The 21801-nt window shown below is 40.2% G+C and overlaps 1 protein-coding gene across 3 annotated transcripts in view; it reads left to right on the top strand.

Moving 5' to 3' along the window:
- The first annotated feature begins 2003 nt into the window (after positions 1–2003).
- The window catches only part of MAK (male germ cell associated kinase), a 48896-nt gene continuing 29098 nt past the window's right edge, over positions 2004–21801 (top strand). For 2 of the 3 annotated variants that reach the window (XM_007100198.3, XM_007100200.3), the window contains exons 1-5: positions 9129–9229; positions 14842–14896; positions 15929–16050; positions 17941–18020; positions 20637–20769. In XM_007100198.3, the coding sequence (XP_007100260.1) occupies positions 9129–9229; positions 14842–14896; positions 15929–16050; positions 17941–18020; positions 20637–20769 (491 nt within the window). Of the gene's footprint in view, positions 2295–8905; positions 9230–14841; positions 14897–15928; positions 16051–17940; positions 18021–20636; positions 20770–21801 lie in introns of those variants that run through there. The other variant, XM_007100199.2, reaches the window with a different exon arrangement.

Raw genomic sequence — 21801 nt, forward strand, 5'->3', positions numbered from 1 at the left:
AAAAAAAAAAACTATAAATCTTGACATTCAAATAAAAACATATCTGGAATTCCCTGGCAGTCCAGTGGTTAGGACTCCACACTTCCACTGCCAGGGGCCCAGGTTCAATCCCTGGTCGGGGAACTAAGATCCTGCCAGCCACGGGAGATGCAGCCAATAAATAAATAAAATACAAGCGTATCTAAATAAATACCTCTAAAGTCTCCATCCGTATGAAGCCAATTAAAAATTATACTTATCAATCAAAGACTTGTGTGGTGTTTTAAAAATGTGAAGCTTACATTTACCTCCTGTGCTTTAAAAAGCTGCATTGATTTCCTGAGTTTTTAAACTTAACCTCCCCCAAATGTCCCATCATAACCCAAATCAAAAAGTATGCATTTTAAGAAATGAAAAAAGCTGGGAATGAAAATTTTAATTTCAATAGTCACTTGTCTTTATGATGTCCCTCTAGTATTTAAAAATTTTTATTTCAGAGCTTTCAAACTTCACTTTGGGCAGGAATTTGATGATATATCATATTACAGTAGAATCTTCTAAGTCAGTGAATAAGACATATAAACAAAGTTGCTGGACCTAGAAACATATTGATAAAGATCAGCTCCTCAAATTCGTTTGACAGAAGCAAACACACTTGAGGGGATATAATTTATGACTTCCTCTGAAGCAGGACAGACTCTAGACTTATTTGCAAAAGGAACGAAGTGAACTGAATAATCTGTTTAAACATAACGCAGTCAAGTACCTGCTTCTTGACAGACAGGCCAGATCTCAGGTTCCCAACCCTGTCCTGTGGCCCTTCAAGATGGTCAAAGTCATCCATAGGGATGTTTTGTGGCTGAAGTTCCAATTGAGTGTTTTGGGTTCAGTGTCTTTTGATCTCCTAGGTATGAGCCCTCGCTGGCTTCCACCTGAAACTTCTGGGACCACCCTGAGGCAGGTGCAGAGGATCCTAGCACTGGAATGACACCACTCATCTAAGCCACATGGTCCTGTCAATTTTAACTCCTAAATATCCCTTGGATTCTCTCCCTCTCTGTCCTATTCCCAGCCTCACTGCTATAGTTGGATCCTCATCATTTCTTCCTGATCAATTGCCATAGCCTCCTTTTTATTCTGTTGCCTGTGCAATCACTGCTGAAATCTACCTTACCCACTGCTGCTTTTGTGATCTTTCTGAAATGCAAACGTGAACATATCACTCCTCTGTAGAAAATTCTTCATTGGTTCCCCAGTTACTGCCTGATAAGGCTTAGGCGTCATAACTGGGCGTATAAGACCTCCATGATCTAACTTACGCTTCTTACTTCCCCTGTCTTTTTCGCTTTAAGCTGTGAGAGGACCATGAACATGTCTGTCCTGCTACCCTGGCATTATTCTCAGTGTCAGGTCCAGAGCCTGACACCTAATGGATAATTACTAATAGGTACGTCACTACCCCATGTCTCATGCTTCTGATTTATGGGCTTTTTATTGCTAGCCAATTGAGGTTTTTTTTTGTTTTTTTTTTTTTTTTGGTAATAACAGAAGTGTGCCCTTCTTTCACAACTCATTTATTCACACATTCACTCATTTACCCGGGGATCACTACGGTCTAACACTGTGACTGGTACGAGTAAGTACTCTGAACGAAAAAGTGAAAATGGAGATAACACATACCTGAGGAGTTGACTGCTCTGGATTGCAGCTGGACTTGCAAACTGCAAAACCCAGTGCAGTTTTCCCCCAGGCAGTACATGTATAGACAAATACAAGGCCTAGGAGGCAAACGTTGCCTTCCACTTGCTCTTCACAAGTCTGGGAACAAGATTCAATGAATCAAGACTTTGTAGAATGAATCGGAGCAAACAAAATAAAGAGCAAGCAAACCAACTTCCAATAAATAACTACAAAGGTAATCAGGACTCTCCCAAGCCCCAAATTAAACGGCAGAGAGCGCTAACTCCATTGACACCCAGGTGTCCCCGGAAGCCCCGCCCCTCGGGAGGCGGGGCGTGCACGTATTGGTTGGGGCCTTCCGGCTCGATCACGCCCCCTGGGCGGGGCTTAAGCTGGCGGGCTGAGCTGGAGCATCCCCGCGGTTTCCTAGGAGACGAAACACAGCACGCCAGAGCTTGACAAGGGAGTGAACAAGGTAAGCGGCCGGCGCGGGCACGTAATCCCGAGCGGGCAGCCGGGCCGCCACCCTACGTCCGACCCAGCCCGAGCCTGTCCTGCGAGGCGGCCCGGCATGTCCCCCCGGCTCCCTGTCCTACCAGCGCCAACCTCCGCCGAGAGAAGGGGCCTGGACACTGGTAAGGGGAGGGACTGGAGGGAGGAGAATTCGGGGAGGGGCGGGGCGGGCAGGAGGCGGTCAACCTGCTCCTATAGCTGTCGGTTCGCTCTGAGACCGCCTCGACCACCTTCCTGCGCTCCTAGACGGCGCGGTCAGTCCTGGGTTGGAGGATGACGGCGGGAATCCATCAGTCTGAGGGACCCGCACCCCCGAACCTCTACCCCAGGGTCTCCCAACGCACCCCCCGCCCTCCCCCGCTCCCTTTAGTGCTTAGGCTGGAGGGGACGCTACTTTTAGGAGTGAGGGGCGAGATCAGGTCTGGAGAAGGCAGTGGAATTGAGTTCAAAACTGTTACAAAATTAAAAAGGAGAGAGAAGAAAGGGAAACTGGGTCCAAAGTCAGTCCTCATTCGTGCATTCCCAAATGACTCCCAGGTAAAAGCGGAATCCCGGCACAGGGTGGACCAGTGGGCGCCCCCAGTCCTCACGCCGAGCCAACCGCGGGGGGCTCAGGGGATCACCTGCCCGCTGCGGCCGGACACGCAGGGCCTCGGGGACGAGCCCTGCCCGCAGACTGGAGTCGTTTAAAAGCCCCGGTTTGCGAGAAAAGATCAGAGCGTCTGGGAACGAAAACTGCTTCTTAACTACAAATAAGACGGAGACATGGTCAGTTTAAGGACAGGGCTGGAGTCGGGGGAGGGGAGGCAATAAAACTGGCTTTTTAGTGGTTTGGAATCTCAATTCTAAAAGGAAAGAAATGTATGTAACTGTGTTTAGATAATCTTTTAAAATGATCAGGCATTTGTTCTAATTGTAACGGAATTCTCATAAAGAGAGTCAAAGTTATCGGGAGCGATTTTAATCAGAAAAACGACCCGTTCAGTCGAAATAGCGGCGGAGGCAAAAGTTACTTTCCAGCCTTTTGGCTTTTCCTTTATCAGCCCCCGGCCCTGTTCACGGCCGAGTGACCGGGAAGGGACAAACCCTCCCCTCCCCGCACCGGGCGGCCACATTCTGCCTACGCAAAGTTCCATCTCTTCGTTGGGGTGGGTTATGTTGGTTTGGTTTTGCTTCGTTTTAAAACAGTTTGTGAATATTACCACAGAGCACCATGCTTTTATTTATCTTTTAACACAGAATCCTGTTTTCCCATCGTAAAAGCTCCCCTTTTAATTTCTGTAAACGCATGATTTGGTTAGTTTGAAATCTTTTTTTTCTTTTGCTTTTGAAACAACTTAATGGTTTTTATGGCGTCACTTTCTTTTTAAACAAACGTTAATGCCAGCCTTAGGGTAATAACATTACAGCAGATTCTACAAAGACAAGTTGAAGACATGGAAACGTTACCTGCTCAGTGATTGGGCAGACACAAATTTTACCCTCCATTTGCCCTCTCTGTTAATCTTCTTTAATCCTATCTAAATCCCTTATTAGCTGGCAGAAGCTGTTGAGAAGAAAGCTCAAGTTTACAGTAATTGCGCACTTAGATAAAAGTAAGACAACTAGAATGGGAGAGAAATGATAAGGGTATTTGTCTAATGTAGGCTTATAATTGAGCCTCTAAATAAATGTCTTTTTCCTTAAACCAGAATATAAGGTTTGTATAACTCATAAGGAAGTCAGTAAGTATTGGAGCTTGACTGCAGAAAATTCCAAGTTCCTAACAGTTCTATTAAACTAATTGAGGATCATAGTTACATTACATTTACTTGTTTTGCTTTGTTGCATATATATGGAAATATAAATATATGGAAATATGTGCATAAGAAGTCATGTTAATACATCCCTGTTTTGCAGAATTAGCTTTCCAAAGGTCCACAGAGAAGAATATATGTAACTTGCAGAGAAATATTATTGGGTGTGAACTGGGGACCCATAGGCAGTCTGTCTTTTAAGTTACATATACTGCTTTTTGACTAGTAATCTGTTTAGGACCTTCCTATTCTACACTGATAAAAATAGTTGTTTATATGCTATCAGTGAGTAGGTACATGGGAGGGAGTAATGATTTTTAAAAAATCCTTTACCTTTATACATCTATGCCATTAGGCCATCATCCTTTTTTTTTTTTTTTTTTTTTTTTGTGGTACGCGGGCCTCACACTGTTGTGGCCTCTCCCATTGCGGAGCACAGGCTCCGGACGCGCAGGCTCAGTGGCCACGGCTCACGGGCCCAGCCGCTCCGCGGCACGTGGGATCCTCCCGGACCGGGGCCCGAACCCGTGTCCCCTGCATCGGCAGGCGGACTCTCAACCACTGCGCCACCAGGGAAGCCCCATCCTTATATTTTTAGGGGGATAAGGGGACAGCTGAAATGGTCAGCTTCTCACCCTGGAGAGCTGTTTATTTTGTATTTAACATGACTCAAAAGAGGCCTTTTTAAAGTTTTGTTTGGGAGCATAGTATGTAAACTTGTGTTACTTAACGGTTAGTAAACTGGCCCAATTCTCTGAGAGCCACAAATCAGAGCTTTTTAAAATCTATGTCATATCCATAATCCTTACCCCTCAAATGAAAGAAACTGGGAAAGGGCTGTGTCCCTTACTTATTTTTCCCTGAATGTAAGTATCCTACGCTATAGCACTTGAAACAAACTTTGCGTTTCCAGTGTTTATTTGGAAGATGATTGGTTAGGTTTGGAGTGCAGTTTCTACAATAGCCACTCCAAAACCAGTTGGGCTTCCAGGACAATGCAGAAAGGAGTCAGTGACTGAATGGTCTGTTGTGCTAATAGTACTGATGATGGTGGGCTGATGGTCTTAATAGTGGACCAGAAAGAGGCAGTTAATTCCACTTTTGCAGGTTGCTGAGCCGCTGCAAGGGAAAGTTTCAATGTTTCTGGCACCTCTTACCTCTGAACTCTGAACTCTCCCCATCTGGGCCGCTCCCTCTTTGACTCCCTTCTCAAGCCATCCGTCCTCTTCCAGAAGTGCCTACATAACTGCCTACCTCTCAGATCCTCAATGCCTGTCCTCAGTGAGGTGTCAGTATGAAAATAATTTGTTGCATATGCAGCAGATTTGCAAAGAAAAGAAGATGCTATTTATCCCATTAAAATTCTTAATTAAATAATTTTGGGGGGTTGGGTAAAAATAATAATTTTCTTAAGGAACTCCAGGAAGACTCCCTTCTCCCCCACTCACACTCTCCCCCTTCCCTGTTTCTGGCCTGTAATTTTTCACTAAGTCCTTCCAGGTATCAGGATGAGATAGATGTAGCCCCAGGGTGTAGTCAGGGCGGGGAGCACCCTGTGCACTTTCCCGGTTGTTTATAGCCTCTTGGCGTTTGAGGGTGAGGAGTCAGGAATCTTGAGGGGGCGGAGGGGGTGGGCAGCTTTCATTGCAGGGTAGATTCTAGGTGGTTCGGCAGTGAAGAGGGGTGGTTCCTTTAGCTGCACCAGTGATTGTAAAAGCTGGCAAGAATGGGTTGTTTAGCAGTTGGGGACTGCACTAAAAAACCAAACAGCTTCAGGCTAATGCAAGTATTAGACTGACTCCATCACTGATTCTCTGACTGCTCATAGGTCATTTAATCCCTCTGTGTTTTTACTGTATAATTTTACTGATATGATAAACACCATGGTGTTTTGGACAAATTTATTCTCTGTATTTTTACTTAACCAGAAAGAATCAGTAAACCTCTAGAAAGCACATTTCCTTAAAAGAGATAAGTGTATGTCACCTTGAATAGAAAAGCTAGAAAAGAATGTCAAGCAATTTAGGGATTCCCTGGCGGTTCGGTGGTTAGGATTTGGCGCTTTCACTGTGGTGAACGGGGTTCAATCCCTGACTGATGAACTAAGATCCCACAAGCTGCCCGGTGCAGCAAAAAAAGAAGAAGAAAGAAAAACAATTTAACATGCTGATAATAAAATGCAAAATACTGATTTAATAAGAGTCTAAGCGATCAGAAGAACTACATTTCATAGTCCATGTTTTGTTTAATCATAGCACAGGGTACAAAACAAACCCCCAAAGAGCTTTCAAAATTATATTTCCTTATCCAGATAAAGGAAAAATGAAGAAAAGCAAATACACGTTTTGGTCAGGAAATATGTGGGGAGGTGGGGGTGTTAACCTTTCTCTATATTAATGCCTTAATATTTAGAATCTGTGTCTGTGTATAATGTAATGACCACTTACAAAAGAACTTCATTTTCAGGCAAATGGGGAACCGTTTGCTGGCATGTGTTAAGACCATTTGCTCAGATTTAAGCTGAGAAAAATGAAGGAACCACTAAATAGAACTGGAATTTACTATTGTGATCTCTTTTTCAAGATCCTGGCCACAGAGTCAGCATGGCCTAAACTACCTCTCATGTGCCTTTGAAGTGGTTATTATCTATATGAAGTAAAATAAATGACAAATTAACACACACTCTCTGTTATTTAAAAGCCTCACAGCTTCTTCCAAAGTTTCCTGTGGACAAATGTGTTCCTGTATAAAGGAAACAACATAGTTTTAACGCACTTCTCTGCCATGTTTCCTCAGAAAGCCTATTTTTGGAAACCTTAGGTACTTTGACAACTACAACATATTCTTGTCGCTCCTAAGTTTCTGCATCTAATAGAGAAGCAATTTTTATGATTTTATTTCGTGGAGATCGTGCTACAGTGAAATAATAATAATCTTTGAGTGAAGCACCAGATTATAAAAGGCATTTTATTTTTTGGCCACACCGCACGGCTTGTGGGAACTTAGTCCCCAACCAGGGATCAAACTCGGGCGCTTGGCAGTGAAAGCATGTAGTCCTAACCACTGGACCACCAAGGAATTCCCTGTAAAAGGCATTTTATTTATTTTTTTTTCAAATTTATTATTTATTTATTTACTTATTTATTTTTGGCTGCACTGGGTTTTCATTGCTGCGCATGGGCTCTCTCAAGTTGCGGCGAGCAGGGGCTGCTCTTTGTTGCGGTGCACAGGCTTCTCATTGCGGTGGCTTCTCTTGTTGCAGAGCACGGGCTCTAGGCACACGGGCTTCAGTAGTTGTGGCTCACAGGCTCAGTAGTTGTGGCACGTAGGCTCAGTAGTTGTGGCTTGCGGACTGTAGAGCACAAGCTCACTAGTTGTGGCACACGGGCTTAGTTGCTCCACGACATGTGGGATCTTCCTGGACCAGGGCTCAAACCTGTGTCCCCTGCATTGGCAGGCGGATTGTTAACCACTGCACCACCAGGGAAGTCCCTGTAAAAGGCATTCTAAAACAAACTATTTGATAGTGCCAAACATGTTACACTTTGTAACTAAGCATACAGCCTTGTAAGAGAATGATAGAGATTTTTTAAAGCAACATAAGAATGATAAACAGGTATGAAATGAGAAATTGTTCCTTGAATGCAGAAATAAGACAGAACAATGGGAGGAAATTATTGAACGTTGTTTTAATGAGGTAGACACTAAGGCTTTATGTGCTTTGTGTGTTTTCTTTAATCATAGTTATAAAATCAGAACCTATAGAAACCTGTACCCTTCAAATAACAGATCCACAATCCCTTTTCTGTAGTTTTGAAACCCACAAAGCTCTGAAAGATGAATTTTTAAAAATTAATCTGGGGCTTCCCTGGTGGCACGGTGGTTAAGAATCCACCTGCCAATGCAGGGGATATGGGTTCACTCCCTGGCCCGAGAAGATCCCACATGCCACGGAGCAACTAAGCCCGTGCGCCACAACTACTGAGCCTGCGCGCTAGAGCCCGTGAGCCACAACTACTGAGCCCACATGCCACAACTACTGAAGCCCGCGCACCTAGAGCCCGTGCTCCACAACAAGAGAAGCCACGACAACGAGAAGCCTGCGCATGAGCCTGCGCGCTAGAGCCCGTGAGCCACAACTACTGAGCCCACATGCCACAACTACTGAAGCCCGCGCACCTAGAGCCCGTGCTCCACAACAAGAGAAGCCACGACAACGAGAAGCCTGCGCACCGCAACAAAGAGTAGCGCCCACTCGCCGCAACCAGAGAAAGCCCAGCACGGCAACGAAGACCCAATGCAGCCAAAAATAAAAACAAAAAATAAAATAAATAAATTTATTTTAAAAAAATTAATCTGTGCAAATTCATCTGCAACAAAACATGACCCAAACGACGCGAGGCCACTTATGGTCTTCATTTATTTTACTTAGTGTACTTTTCAAACATTTTTCTACAGGCACATTAAGATGCTGCTTGGGAGGTGTTACGTACCATATTACTTTTCTAAAATATGCAAATTCCTGGATTCCAAACATGTCTGGCCCAGGAGTTTCACATAAGAGATTATGGTCCAAATTAAATATGATGCAAACATTGATTCAAAGAATGGACATAGTAGAGCGTCTGACTTCCCAAAATCTGATTTGGACTAATATAGATTATATTATATAGTTCGTAAAAAAGCAATCATGCAAATCATTAAGCCAGTATTTGTTGAACGTTCATGGGATAAGTAACATGGCACCATGTAAATGAAGCATTCACCAGTGAGTATCGTCAGTCTTTTATAGGTGAAGATCATTCGTATCGCACAATTGATTTACTGACACATGCTTAACACGTTGGTATGTATAATTTTCCTAGGTTACCAGTAAATTTTTGGAACAGGTTCTTTAATGAAAATCCCTTTTATTCTTGTTTTGTTTTTTTTTACAGGGTGTTCATAAGAATGGAAGCACTATTTCCTTGCCAGATTCCTTATTGCTTATGAACCTACATAATCCTGGGGAAGAGCCTGTGTTTAATGATGACAAGCCTGTCACCACTGTAGCAACAACAGTCTAAGGGCAAAAACGAACAAAAATAAAGAAGCATTTATATTTATATTCAACAAGGAAGTCATTTCAGTCAACAACTTGTGCTGCATTATTTTTCCAAGATGAACCGATACACAACCATGAGACAGCTGGGGGACGGCACTTATGGCTGTGTGCTGATGGGCAAGAGTATCGAATCAGGGGAGCTGGTGGCCATCAAAAGGTACCATGGGCAACACTGCCAAGTTTGCCGATCTTTCTTTTCCTTTGCTTGCTTGAGACTGTATACAAGTACAGAGAGAAGTCTGGTTTAGACCCCATGCTTGTTAGGCTAATATGGAATGCCATTCTGGAGAAAACACTGCCAAAAAGGAGTTCAGCTGATGCCCACATACGTTAATTTTCTGATTTGTCCAGCTACATGGACAAATCAAAAAATATAAGGGCTCTGCTTTTTATGCATGATACATTTGAACTGAAACTGAAGGTAATTTTGGAACTTAAAGTTGAGTACAGAGTAGAGCTTATTGTTTCTTCGAAACAATAGGTCTCAAAATCAGATGGTATTCATAGTAGCAAACTGAGTTCTGAGTGTCATATGGAATTTTCCCAACCTTACCAATTAAATAGAGTTAATTATTATTAACTTATTTCTTTAATCCACTGTATTTGTTATCTATCATATGTAAAAAAAAATTACCCCAAAGCTTAATGATTTAAGACAAGAACAAACGTTTGTTAATTCACAGTTTCTGTGAGTCAGGAATTTAGGAGTAGCTCAGCTGGGGCTGGGGCTACAGGTCTCTCGTGAGGTGGCAGTCAGAGGTGGGCCGAGGTCACAGTCATCTGAAGGCTGAACCAGGGCTGGAGCATCCATGCCCAAGGTGGTTCACTGTATCGGTCTGCTGGGGGTGCTACAACGAAGTACCACAGACTGGGTGATTTAAACAATGCATTTATTTCCTCACAGTTCTGGAGGCTAGAAGTCAGAGATCAAGGGGTCAGCCAACATGGTTGGTTCATGTAAGACCTCTCTCCTTGGCTTGTAGATGGCTCTCTTCTCCCCACGTCTTCACATGATCGTCTCTCTGCGCATGTCTGTGTCCCCATCTCTTCTTACAAGGACACCAGTCATATCGGATTAGGACCCACCCTAAAGACCTCATTTATCCTGAATCACCTCTTTAAGGTCTACCTCCAAATACACTCTGAGGTACTGGGAGGTTAGGACTTCAACATAGGAATTTAGAACATCATTTGGCTCATACTCTTGGCTTCTGTAGCAAAGTTTAAGCCACAGACTGGGTGGCTTAAACAGCAGAGATTTATTGAGACAGTTTTGGAGGCTAGAAGTCTAAAATCAAGGTGTCAGCAGTTCTGGTTTCTTCTGGGGGCTGGGAGGACAGGATCTATTGTAGGCCTTTCTCCTTGGCTTATTCATGGTATTCTCTCTCTGTATCCCTCCCACATCACCTTCCCTCGATGCCTATCTCTGTGTCCAAATTTCCTTTTTTTATAAGGACAAAAAGAGGCCTCAATTTCTCTCTCTATGGGGCTCTACAGACAGTCACTTGAGTGTCCTCATGACATGGCAGTTGGCTTCCACTAGAACGAGTCTTGGAAACTGATTACAACATCAACTAAATGATGATCATCTACAATTTAAATGCTTTAACAAATGTTTATCAAATGTTAAAAACTTTACACTATAATGATCTAAAACTTTACACATATAAGAAAATACTTTTATAAAATATTGTTAAATAGCCATTATTATCAAATAAGTAAATGTACAATAACTGAAATGAAAAATAGGAATAAGAAGAAACTTCCCTGACTTGAAAGGTGAAATATTACAGGTACTTCTTGTAAAGTTGGTTTTAAGACCAGAGTGCCTGCTATATCCCCTACTGATCAAGATTGAACTGGAGACCCTAACTAAGGCAATAAAAGAAAAAAATAATAAATGAGGTGTAAGTATCAGCCAAAATGAGATGAAATCATCCTTATTTGTGGGTTAAGCAATTATGTAAATTCACACAAATAAATACTTCATTACACATAAATAAAGTTACATGTAAAAAATATCTTTAAAAGGACTGTAAAGATTTACACAAACTTCATGAAAGCTGTGGCTTCCGGGGAGAGGGGGTAAGAAAATGAGAATGAGGGTTGGGTCTCGTGGTATCATTTAAGGTTATTACCGTTGGTTCGTTTTCTATAACAAAATGTTCATTATTCCTTCTGTGTGGCAAGATCATGTGTTTGTTTCAGTCTTCAGTTTCATAAAATGGGGAATTGGGCCTCACCTGCATAGAGCTGGGTAAGACCTTGAGAGAAGTGAGAGGTCAAATACTTTGAGAAGTCAAATAGATTGAATGCTGAGAAGAAGTCATACGTGTATAATTTAGGAATGCTTTCAGTGTATGAAATAAAAAAAAACTAACCAAAAGTAAATTAAATAGGGATTTATTTGTTTCACATTGTAAAATGTTTTGAGGTAGGCATCCCAGGGCTCATACCTTGTCTCAATGCTGTTATCACAGACCTAGGTTCTTTTGTCTTCAAAAAATAGCTGCAGTAGGAGAGGGTGTGGAGAACAGGGAACCCGCCTGCATTGTTGGTGGGAATGTAAATTGGTGCAGCCACTAGGGAGAACAGTATGGAGGTTCCTCAAAAAACTAAAAATAGATGTACCATGTGATCCAGCAATCCCACTCCTGGGCATATACCCAGAGAAAACCATAATTCAAAAAGACACATGCACCCCAGTGTTCATTGCAGCACTATTTACAATAACCGAGACATGGAAGCAACCTAAATGTCCATCGACAGATGAATAGATAAAGAAGATGTGGTATATATATGCAATGGAATACTACTCAGCCATAAAAAGGAATGAAATAATGCCATTTGCAGCAACATGGATGGACCTAGAGATTATCATACTAAGTGAAATAAGTCAGAAAGAGAAAGACAAATATCGCATGATATCACTTATATGTGGAACCTAAAATACGACACAAATGAACTTATCTGTGAAACAGAAACAGACTCACAGCCATAGAGAACAGACTTGTGGTTGCCAAGGGGGCGGGGTTGGGAGAGGGTTGAACTTGGAGTTTGAGATTAGCAGATAGATGAAAACTTATATACAGAATGGATAAACAAGGTCCTACTATACAGCACAAGGAACTATATTCAATATCCTGTAATAAACCATAATGGAAAAGAATATGAAAAAGAATAGATATAAATATATAACTGAATCACTTGGGTGTGCAGCAGAAATTAGCACAACATTGTAAATCAACCATACTTGAATAAAATAAATTTTAAAAAATAGCTGTAGCAGTCTAGGCCTTGACTATGAGTCCCAAGTAAGAAGAAATAAGGAAGAGCTGAAACAGTTACTGTTACTGTCAGTCAGCTGCTGTACTTTTTTCTAATTAGGGAAGCAAAAGCTTTCCCTCACCCCTCTCCAGAAGACTTCTGCTTACCCCTCAGTGGCCAGGAGTGTGTCACGTGGCACACGTGGCGATAAGAGAAGCTGGGAAACTGAGTACTTAGGTGGCCATTTTGTATCCCTGGGTTAAAGCTGATCTATGTTAATAAAGAAGAGAAGAAAAGTGTCTCTTGGATAGACAAGTCATTGTGTCTGCCACATTCAGTATCTACTATGTGCCAGACAGTGTTCGTACCCTAATTAAAGACAGAGTAAAAATGAACGAGAAGAGGAGGAGTCATTTGGAAGGCTTGCAGAAAGTTTAAAAATTCATTCAACACGTAACTGTTAAGCTCCGATTACACTTGGTGCTTGGGACAAATGGGGATGGGACAGATGAGTTATAAATAGACCAACAAATTAGAAAAGTTACAACACAAAATACGATAAGTCCTATGATGGGGGGGATACCGGGGCCTATGGGAGCACAGAGAAGCAGTGCTGGAGAGGTATCTTGGAAGGCTTCCCCATAAAATGAGATCTCGAGAATGACAAAAATTATCAAGAGGAGGGGAAGAATATTCCAAGCTGTAAGAATAATATGTATGAAGGCCTAGAAGCAAGAGAGTTTTTCCCTTGGGAAATTTAATTTAGGTCACTGCTAAGAAAACTTGTGGTATCTGCTGCCATCTCCAAAAAAAATCTGTAACAGAATTCATTCTAGGGGGTGTTGGTAAGATCCCCGCACCTCATTAAATTAACAAATATTATTAAGCTCTCTGCCCTTCAAGGACCTGAGAGGCAAGTCCATTCCTGAGGATCTCCTGTTTGTGGGGCAGCTCCTCAGGAGCCCAGCTGTGGGTATCGAAGTCCATCCACCCATTTAGTAAACACTGACTGAGCACTTACTGTGTGCCAGAAACTGAGCAGGCGTGTGGAGGTGTCCTCAAGGAGCTTGCGTGTGAGGAGAGGGGAGAAGGACTAAACGTAAAAGTAAACTATATGGTATGTAAGAAGGTGGGTAAGGTGCTACGGGAGAAAAAGCAGAGCAGGAACGGTGACCTCACAGCCACAGAAATCAGCTCCGGCATTAAAGGAACAAGGATCGACCTGAGGTGGTCTCTCATTTCCTCTAACCAGCCCAGCTCTTTCTAGCTGTTTCCGTCTGGCTGAATCTTCTTTTTTTCAGCCTTCACATGCTGGCACCTTCTGTCTTTCAGGTCTCATCTGAAACACTGCCTCTTCAAAAAGGCCTGGGGCCTGGCCAATTCATCTCATGACCCTGAAAGCTCATTTGTATGTCTGTTTTGTGTTAACTAAAGTCTATTTCCTGTGAGATGGGAAGCCTCAGGGTAACCATCTCTGATTTCATCACCCTGGCATGTCAGTGTTGGATGAATCAATAAATGAAAGAGAAGATGGCAGGGAATCTAAAAGGAATTCTAACAAATTGGTTTAATTTTTTATGATTAATTCCTTTAGAAATCGGGATAATTGTTTGGCAAGGAAACTTCTGTATTTGCTGCATATAGATACATGCATTACCTTAGGGTAGTACTGATAACCAGTAATTGCTGAAAAGAAAGTAGCACATAAGTATATGTGGATGCAGCTAGTACAGATTTTTAAGAAGAATAAAAATTTCAATTTGTACTAAATTTTGAAAAGGAACTTGGATATATTAACTAGCCTCTAAAACACTGGATTAAAAATTCTATAATTACTTTTTAAGAATCATAGAGATTATATGTATAGTTTTGCATGGATTTGATCAATTTACTAAAACACTTTTATACTATATTTGAATTGACTTCTATTTTATTTCAAATTGAGCACTGTGCTAGATTTACTTTTATCATTTTAGCAAGACATTTATAAATCTATAGTACTGAAACGTATCTTTTGGTAAGTTGGTAAGCCCTCAATTTCTTCAAGCTCCTTCATAAATTTCTCGCACCTGAAGGAGTATAACTGAAATTCTGATTCACTAAGGATATTTTAGAGATAATAGTAGTGATGCCCTTCATACCTTATTGTAGCTGACCACAGATACCGGTAAAAATAAGGACATCTACGATAGTATTTACTGAGTGCTGAACTAAGCAGTTTACAATAGGATTTTCTTATGCAGTAGTTCCTACTTTATAGCTAAGCAGTTTGCAGCACAGAGAAGTCATTAGGCAATTTGTCCAAGAAGTGACACAGTCATGAACCTGCAGCAAATGGCCTTGGATACACAGAAGGGAGATGATCTCCTTTTAAGGAGGAAGGAAAAGAGGTATCACAGCTTGCCCAAAGTGAACTAATTACACAGTAAGAAAGCTAATGGTGTAAATTGTGTCTTCAAATCCCCGGTCCCCACGCACTAAACTTTTCTTTTTTTATTGCAGAATGAAGAGAAAGTTCTATTCTTGGGATGAATGTATGAACTTGAGAGAAGTTAAGGTAAAATCCCAGAGATGAAAAGAACCCCAGAAGGCCTTAGCTCTACCTCACATGTGTCTCATTTCTGAGGATGGTAGCTAAGAAGATGGTTCTGTTCTCTGCGGGAAGCAGACCAAAGATAATTATATTTCTTATGTTTTTCTTTATGTTCCTAATTTCTCATTTCTCATCAGGATGTCAGTGGAGAACAGAAAGTAACTATACCCCCATATTTTAAAGTATACTCTCACTTTTAAAAGAGCATTTTAATCCATATTATCAAAGGAAAGGTAATTTTTTTAATTACCACATACCATTTCTTTATATTTTATGTTGTATAACTTGGATAAATTTTTGGAGACTTTTGCATGGCATTCCACATAGTTAAGTCAGAAAAAATTAAGCCTATTTAATGACCAAGAAAAAAAAAAAGTGACAGACTGAAATGTTTTGTAGCTATTGTTGACCTGGTTTATTTTTGCCCTTATATTCATTACTTAGACAATTACTGCTTACTTTATATTTTTTTAATTTAAAAAAAAAATATTTATTTATTTATTTTTGGCTGTATTGGGTCTTCGTTGCTGCAGGCGGGCTTTCTCTAGTTGCGGTGAGTGGGGGCTACTCCTCGTTGCGGTGCGAGGGCTTCTCTCATTGCGGTGCCTTCTCTTGTTGCAGAGCACGGGCTCTAGGCACGTGGGCTTCAGTAGTTGTGACTCGCGGGCTCTAGAGCGCAGCCTCAGTAGTTGTGGCCCACGGGCTTAGCTGCTCTGCAGCATGTGGGATCTTCCCGGACCAGGGCTCGAACCCGTGTCCCCTGCATTGGCAGGTGGGTTCTTAACCACTGCGCCACCAGGGAAGCCCACTGCTTACTTAAATAGATGTTCTAGATGTTTTTAGACATGGAAATTTTTATAGATATTAAAAATTCATTAATGAATTTAGAAGAAATGGAAAATTACTTAAGGTACTTATCATCCTAGCATTGATGAGATCGTGCCAACTTCTATAACTTTGCTTCAAGAATTTTAATGCTCATTTGCTCTATTGCAGTCTCTGAAGAAACTTAATCATGCCAACGTGATTAAACTGAAAGAAGTTATCAGAGAAAATGACCATCTTTATTTTATATTTGAATATATGAAAGAAAACCTCTATCAATTAATGAAAGACAGGTATGTCTTTATGGAAACTAATTTTTTCCTTATTGTCTCCTCCACGAGTCCCTTGGATCCCTTCATTATGTCACACTTGGCAATGTACAGATTTATCAGTCCATGAGGTAGATTTAAATTAGTTATCTTTATCAAAGGATAATATCTAACGTTGAAGAACCATCATTTTTCCATGGTAATAACTTAAAAGTCAAGGTAAATATTTCATATAAGCACACTACCTATCTATACTTTTTGAAACAAAAATCTATCTATAGTTTAATACTCAATAATAAAGCTGGCCTTGGGCAAAATTGAGAAAATTGTCTTTCTTACTCTCCCAAGCATCTTGCAAAAGGTTAATGAAGGAATGGAGGAAGGAATGAAGTTGCTTTTACGAAAGGATCTAATACACTTGTTTATTAGAATGCTTAAGTGAATGATAAAAATGTGTTACCAATCCCAAGGAAATTCTCTTTTTAATTTTTAAACATACGAACAGAATCTCTAAAGAAGGAGAGGTTCAGTCATCTGCCATGAGCTTGGAGAGGATAACATTTTGGTGGTAGCTGCTGGTCACATCTGGGAGTTTAATGTCCATTTTGCCTGTTTTTAAAGTCAGAGTTGTTCAGCAAAAGAGCCTAAAATATGAAATGAATTTCCCAGTAGAATGATGTTGATTTCTCTCTATTTCTTAAACACACACACACACTCTCACTCTCTCTCTCTCTCAAGGTCTAAGGATGGTCAGTGAATTTTTCTTTAATCATATTTTTCCTTCTTTCAAAAAATACTTACTGTATTGAATGCCTGTTATGTTTCAGGCTGATATCATTGTGACATTAATAGCAGTTAAAATAAAAGTAAAGGATATTCTACCTCTCAAATCAGTGTTTATTCTTCTAGAGTTTTTTCTAGCTCCTATATACAGACATGCATATTTTCTATGTAGTTGTAATTTTCGTGGTGATACATTTTTCTGTTTGATTTATTCACTTATAGGCATTTTTTAATGCTGATACATAATCTTCATAGTTACCATAGCTAGTGTGTTCTGTTAAATGACTATACCAAGCTTCACGTACCTCTTTGAACTATTTAAAATAAATATCAATGGGAGAACAGGTTGGTAATTACAGTGTATGATACTGATGTCATTATTTTGTAGCCATTAAAAGTGATAATTAGGAAGATTATAAGAGTGCTTATAAGTGAATAAAAAACAGAAACCAAAGTTGTATTTATGTAACACTGACTCTAATATAAAAGTTATACACACAGATGGATTAGGGCTGGATTAGAATGCTGAAAAATCAAAATAGTTTCCTTATCAGGTGGTGGCATTATGGGTAATCTTCTTGGCTTCTAATAACAATTTATGCTCTTTAAAATATATGAAATGATAAACATATGCATGGTATATTGAGATATAATTTTGAAGAAAAAATTAAGTACATGTAAATACATGAAATATTATACTTTCATATGATTTTAAATATATATATAAGTGGAAGTGGTGAATGCAATTGCAAATGAACATTAAAAAGACTCAACTTTGGAATTTCATGATTCAATTCTGGATTTCTACATTAAAAGGAAATTAAAGTGATATTGTTTAGAATATTATTCAATGTCAAAAGTATAAATTAAACCATTAACAACTGTACATGGTAAAGGGCTCTTTGAGGTTAGTGGTATTTTTGCACTTTGTTTTTGGTAGCTTAACTTCCTGAAATATTGTTTTTGAGGATTAATTTACAAGACTTTTTTATTCAAATAAACTTCTTTTCCACGTCAACTGAAGACCAATATACAAAACCTCTGCTCTGACACTATAACTGTACCTTTAATGTACAGCATTCTTTTTACAAATTGAATTACATCACTGTTTATTTGTTCATTTCTTCACAGAAACAAGTTGTTCCCCGAGTCAGTCATCAGAAATATTATGTATCAAATATTGCAAGGGCTGGCATTTATCCATAAACATGGTAGGTTTCATTGCCCCGCCCCTTTAGATTATTGTCACGGTCATGCATAGGAATTGTATATAAACTGTTAAATAATATTACATTGGATAACTCCAAGTTTGGAGTATGTGCCTACTAACTCACAGTTTTATTTTAAAAATTTAGAATTTCTATAATTCTATATAAAATAGAATTTCTATAATCTGTAACTGTCTTCCTCTATAGCAGAATTTTTTTACAGTTTGATCATCAGCCTTTAGTCTCAGTCATCATAACCCCAACCTCCCAACCTGTTCCCTCATTCCACCTAATTTTACCATGGAAATGAAAAAAAAAAAAAGGTCCCTCTTTTGGAAAAGATTGGAATGCTTTGATCTATCATGATCAATTATTAACACTTAAATAGTTTAAAGCACCTGTGCTATGGTATTTTCTAGTTTTCCTTAGTATTTACATTTAGTTGTTTCTATATTTGGAGAAATCATTTTTATGCATTTCTTATTTATGTAATCTTAATTTATAGTTTTTTGCATATCTATCAAACCAAAATAAAGTTAATATTATTACAAAAATTTTTAGTGATTTAATGATCATTAATTTTAATGATTCTAGTTTAGCATCACTAGATGTTTAGATATTAAATTAGGATAGTTTATAGCATACCATTGCTGCATTCTGAGCACAGGCATATTCAAAAACCACCATTATTAGTCTCCTTTCATGTTTCATCCTGTATTTTATATTTTCTTTTCTCCTTTCTCTTTTAACTGCTACAGGAAATAATTTATTTTCTAGAAATGCTATGCAGAATTCCATATAAACATTGTAAGAACATTCCTGAATCCCCAGGGTTTTTTTGTCTCATGTAAACTATTAAGGTCTTTAAAAGCCTAAAAGCCATGAAAATATATTACAATCCACTGATAAAAGTCAGTCATTTATTAATTACCTGGAATCTAAAGGATATATGCTATTTTAATTGTTCATATTGGATTCCTGATCTTCAACTCATTTTTAAACTCTGGTCAGCATGGTTAACTCTTGATATTTGCCTGCGTTAATTTATGCCAATGGAAGCAAGCGTGATGTGGAAAATCAAAAGCCTCATGAATTCTCTGATTTTTGGAAAGAGTTTTGTGTTTTGCTGAGATTTTTTCGGCTAGTAACAAAATTGGTTTAGATTCCTTGGATATATATATCAACGATCAGCAACTTCAGAGCATAAGGGATTGAAGGAGGAAACCAGCTTGGAATTTAAAAATTGTTGCTGAAAGTAAATAACACATGAGTAATCTAGAGTTGGCTTTATAAGTGCCTACATAGTGATTTGGGAAACCAGACTCCAAGAACAATAGACATTTTTACAAAAGCTAAATTATTCTTGCCATAGTTCGTAAACATCTCAGATGTAATCCTTTGAGAAAACAGATATTTTAAAAACAGTAGCTGTCAAAAGAAATGGACTAATATTTTAGTTAAAGTTAGGACCAAGTTTCCTATATATTTATATTAGTGAGGATGGGGAAAAGCTCAACTGTGGTTTAATTAAGATTTTATGGATTAATGTCACTTTACCATCACACGTGCTCCCATTCCTGTCTTCATATTATGAAATTACGATGTGTTTCTCTTGGAAGTTAGTGAAATGGATGGATCTCAGTAGCTATTTTGAGTAAGGAGTGCCAGGTAAACAGAGTACAAAACTGTTGCAGATGTCATGGAGAGCCCACACTCGCTTTGAAGGGGTTAAAAAAGTTTCGGTTTAGAAAAGTCTTCCTAGCTCACATCTGCGTGAAAACCCTCTGGTGTTGACATGATCACCTACAACTGATGACCAGGCCCGTTCTTAACTCTCCACCCTGCGAAGTCACTAGGAAGCAAGTCATCTGTGTACAACCAGTGTGCCTTGCCTACTCCTTAGACATTTGCAAGGAGGCCTTTCTGCCCTCAGTTTCATTGGGCTGCCATGTAGCTTTGGTAACTAGCCATTTATTTTATACATTAAATTGGTAAATAAGCACTATAATTATTGGGGTTGTTTCAACAAGGCAGCTACCAGGGGAGAACTGAGCTGTTAAATAATTTTAAAGCAAGGAGTTGATTCAAGTGTGTGGCGTTCCATTTGTGTTTAAAGGTCTTCTCAAAGTGATTATACTCAAGGAATCGCAGGTTAAACTACAACGTGGTAGAGCAGTAATGAGACCAGCTTCACTGACTGAAGCCTGATATGCAGCGCTCCTTGAGCTTTCACTAGACTGCTTCTCTCCAAGCTTCGACCTCCTCATCTGCTACCCACTCGTGATCATAATATACCTCCTTAAGGGTGTTGTTCACATTAGCGGAGATAATCATAATGTGGCAGTATCTAACCCAGTGCCTGAACTCACCGGATCCACAAATAGAAATACATGTGGATATTTATTTTTAATGGCCATATACACTGTATGAACCTCCTCGCCAAATTATTTTGAAAGCAGGGTCCCCACCTCCCATCACTGTGTAGACAATAAACATGGTTTACTTTTTTCCGAAGTTCACCTTCCTAATTAGAACAGAGAGGCTCAGCTATCTTGTTAGTAAATCAAATATGTCTAGATACGATGATTTATTATTGCTTTTCCTCTCTATATTACCAAGGCTTTTTTCATAGGGATATGAAACCAGAAAATTTGCTTTGTATGGGCCCAGAACTTGTGAAAATTGCTGACTTTGGACTTGCAAGAGAATTAAGGTCACAGCCACCGTATACTGATTATGTATCCACCAGATGGTGAGTAGTTTTTTGCAACTGTCCAGAGGCATATGTCTCTGTTGATGTTTTCCTACAGTAGATTGTTACACATCTTTCTGGAGGTCCCATATCAAGTATTTAAAGCAAAACGTAGAACTGAATTTTTTTGTATTCTTTGGAGAGAGAGGAGGAGTGCCTCTGACTCTTGTGATAAATGAAAAGGGAAGGAAAAAGGATTTCACGCATCCATTCATTCATTCAACAAACATTTATTGAGCCCCTATTATGTGCTGGATGCTATTTTAGGCACTGGGAACACCGACGTGAACTAAACAGAAAAGAATCTCTGCCTCATGCTGCTTACGTGACAGCCAATACATAAACAAACAAAGAATGTCCTGAGTTACCAACAGAGAGACATACACACGTTCATCACAGACACGTAACAGTCCCGTCTTGCACACTAACCCAAATGTCCATCACCAGAGGCAAATATATGCACCCCGTGGACTACTTCCCAGCAATGAGAATGAAAGGCCGACAACTACGTAAACAATATGATGAGTCTCGCAGATACAATGTTGTGAGCAAGAGGCCAAACGGAAAAAGAGCCCAGAGTATGTGATTCCATTTATATACAGTACAAAAATAGAACGAACCTGTTAGAAGTCAGGATAGTGGTTACGTGGTCGGGGCAGGGGCAGTAGGGACTGGGAGAGTGCAGAGGAGGGGCCCTCTGCGGAGCTGATAACACGCAGCTCCTTGGTCTGGGTGCTGGGCCCACGGGTATGTTCTAACTGTAAAAATTCAGCAAGCTGTGCTCTTAGGACATGTGCATTTTTCTGTATGTATATTGTATTCCAATAAAAACAATTAAGAAGGGCTTCCCTGGTGGTGCAGTGGTTGAGAGTCCGCCTGCCGAGGCAGGGGAACCGGGCTCGCGCCCCGGTCCGGGAGGATCCCACGTGCCGCGGAGCGCCTGGGCCCGTGAGCCGTGGCCGCTGAGCCTGCGCGTCCGGAGCCTGTGCTCCGCAACGGGAGAGGCCACAACAGTGAGAGGCCCGCGTACCG

This window comes from Physeter macrocephalus, chromosome 18 (assembly GCF_002837175.3).
Source record: "Physeter macrocephalus isolate SW-GA chromosome 18, ASM283717v5, whole genome shotgun sequence".
NCBI lineage: Eukaryota > Metazoa > Chordata > Mammalia > Artiodactyla > Physeteridae > Physeter > Physeter macrocephalus.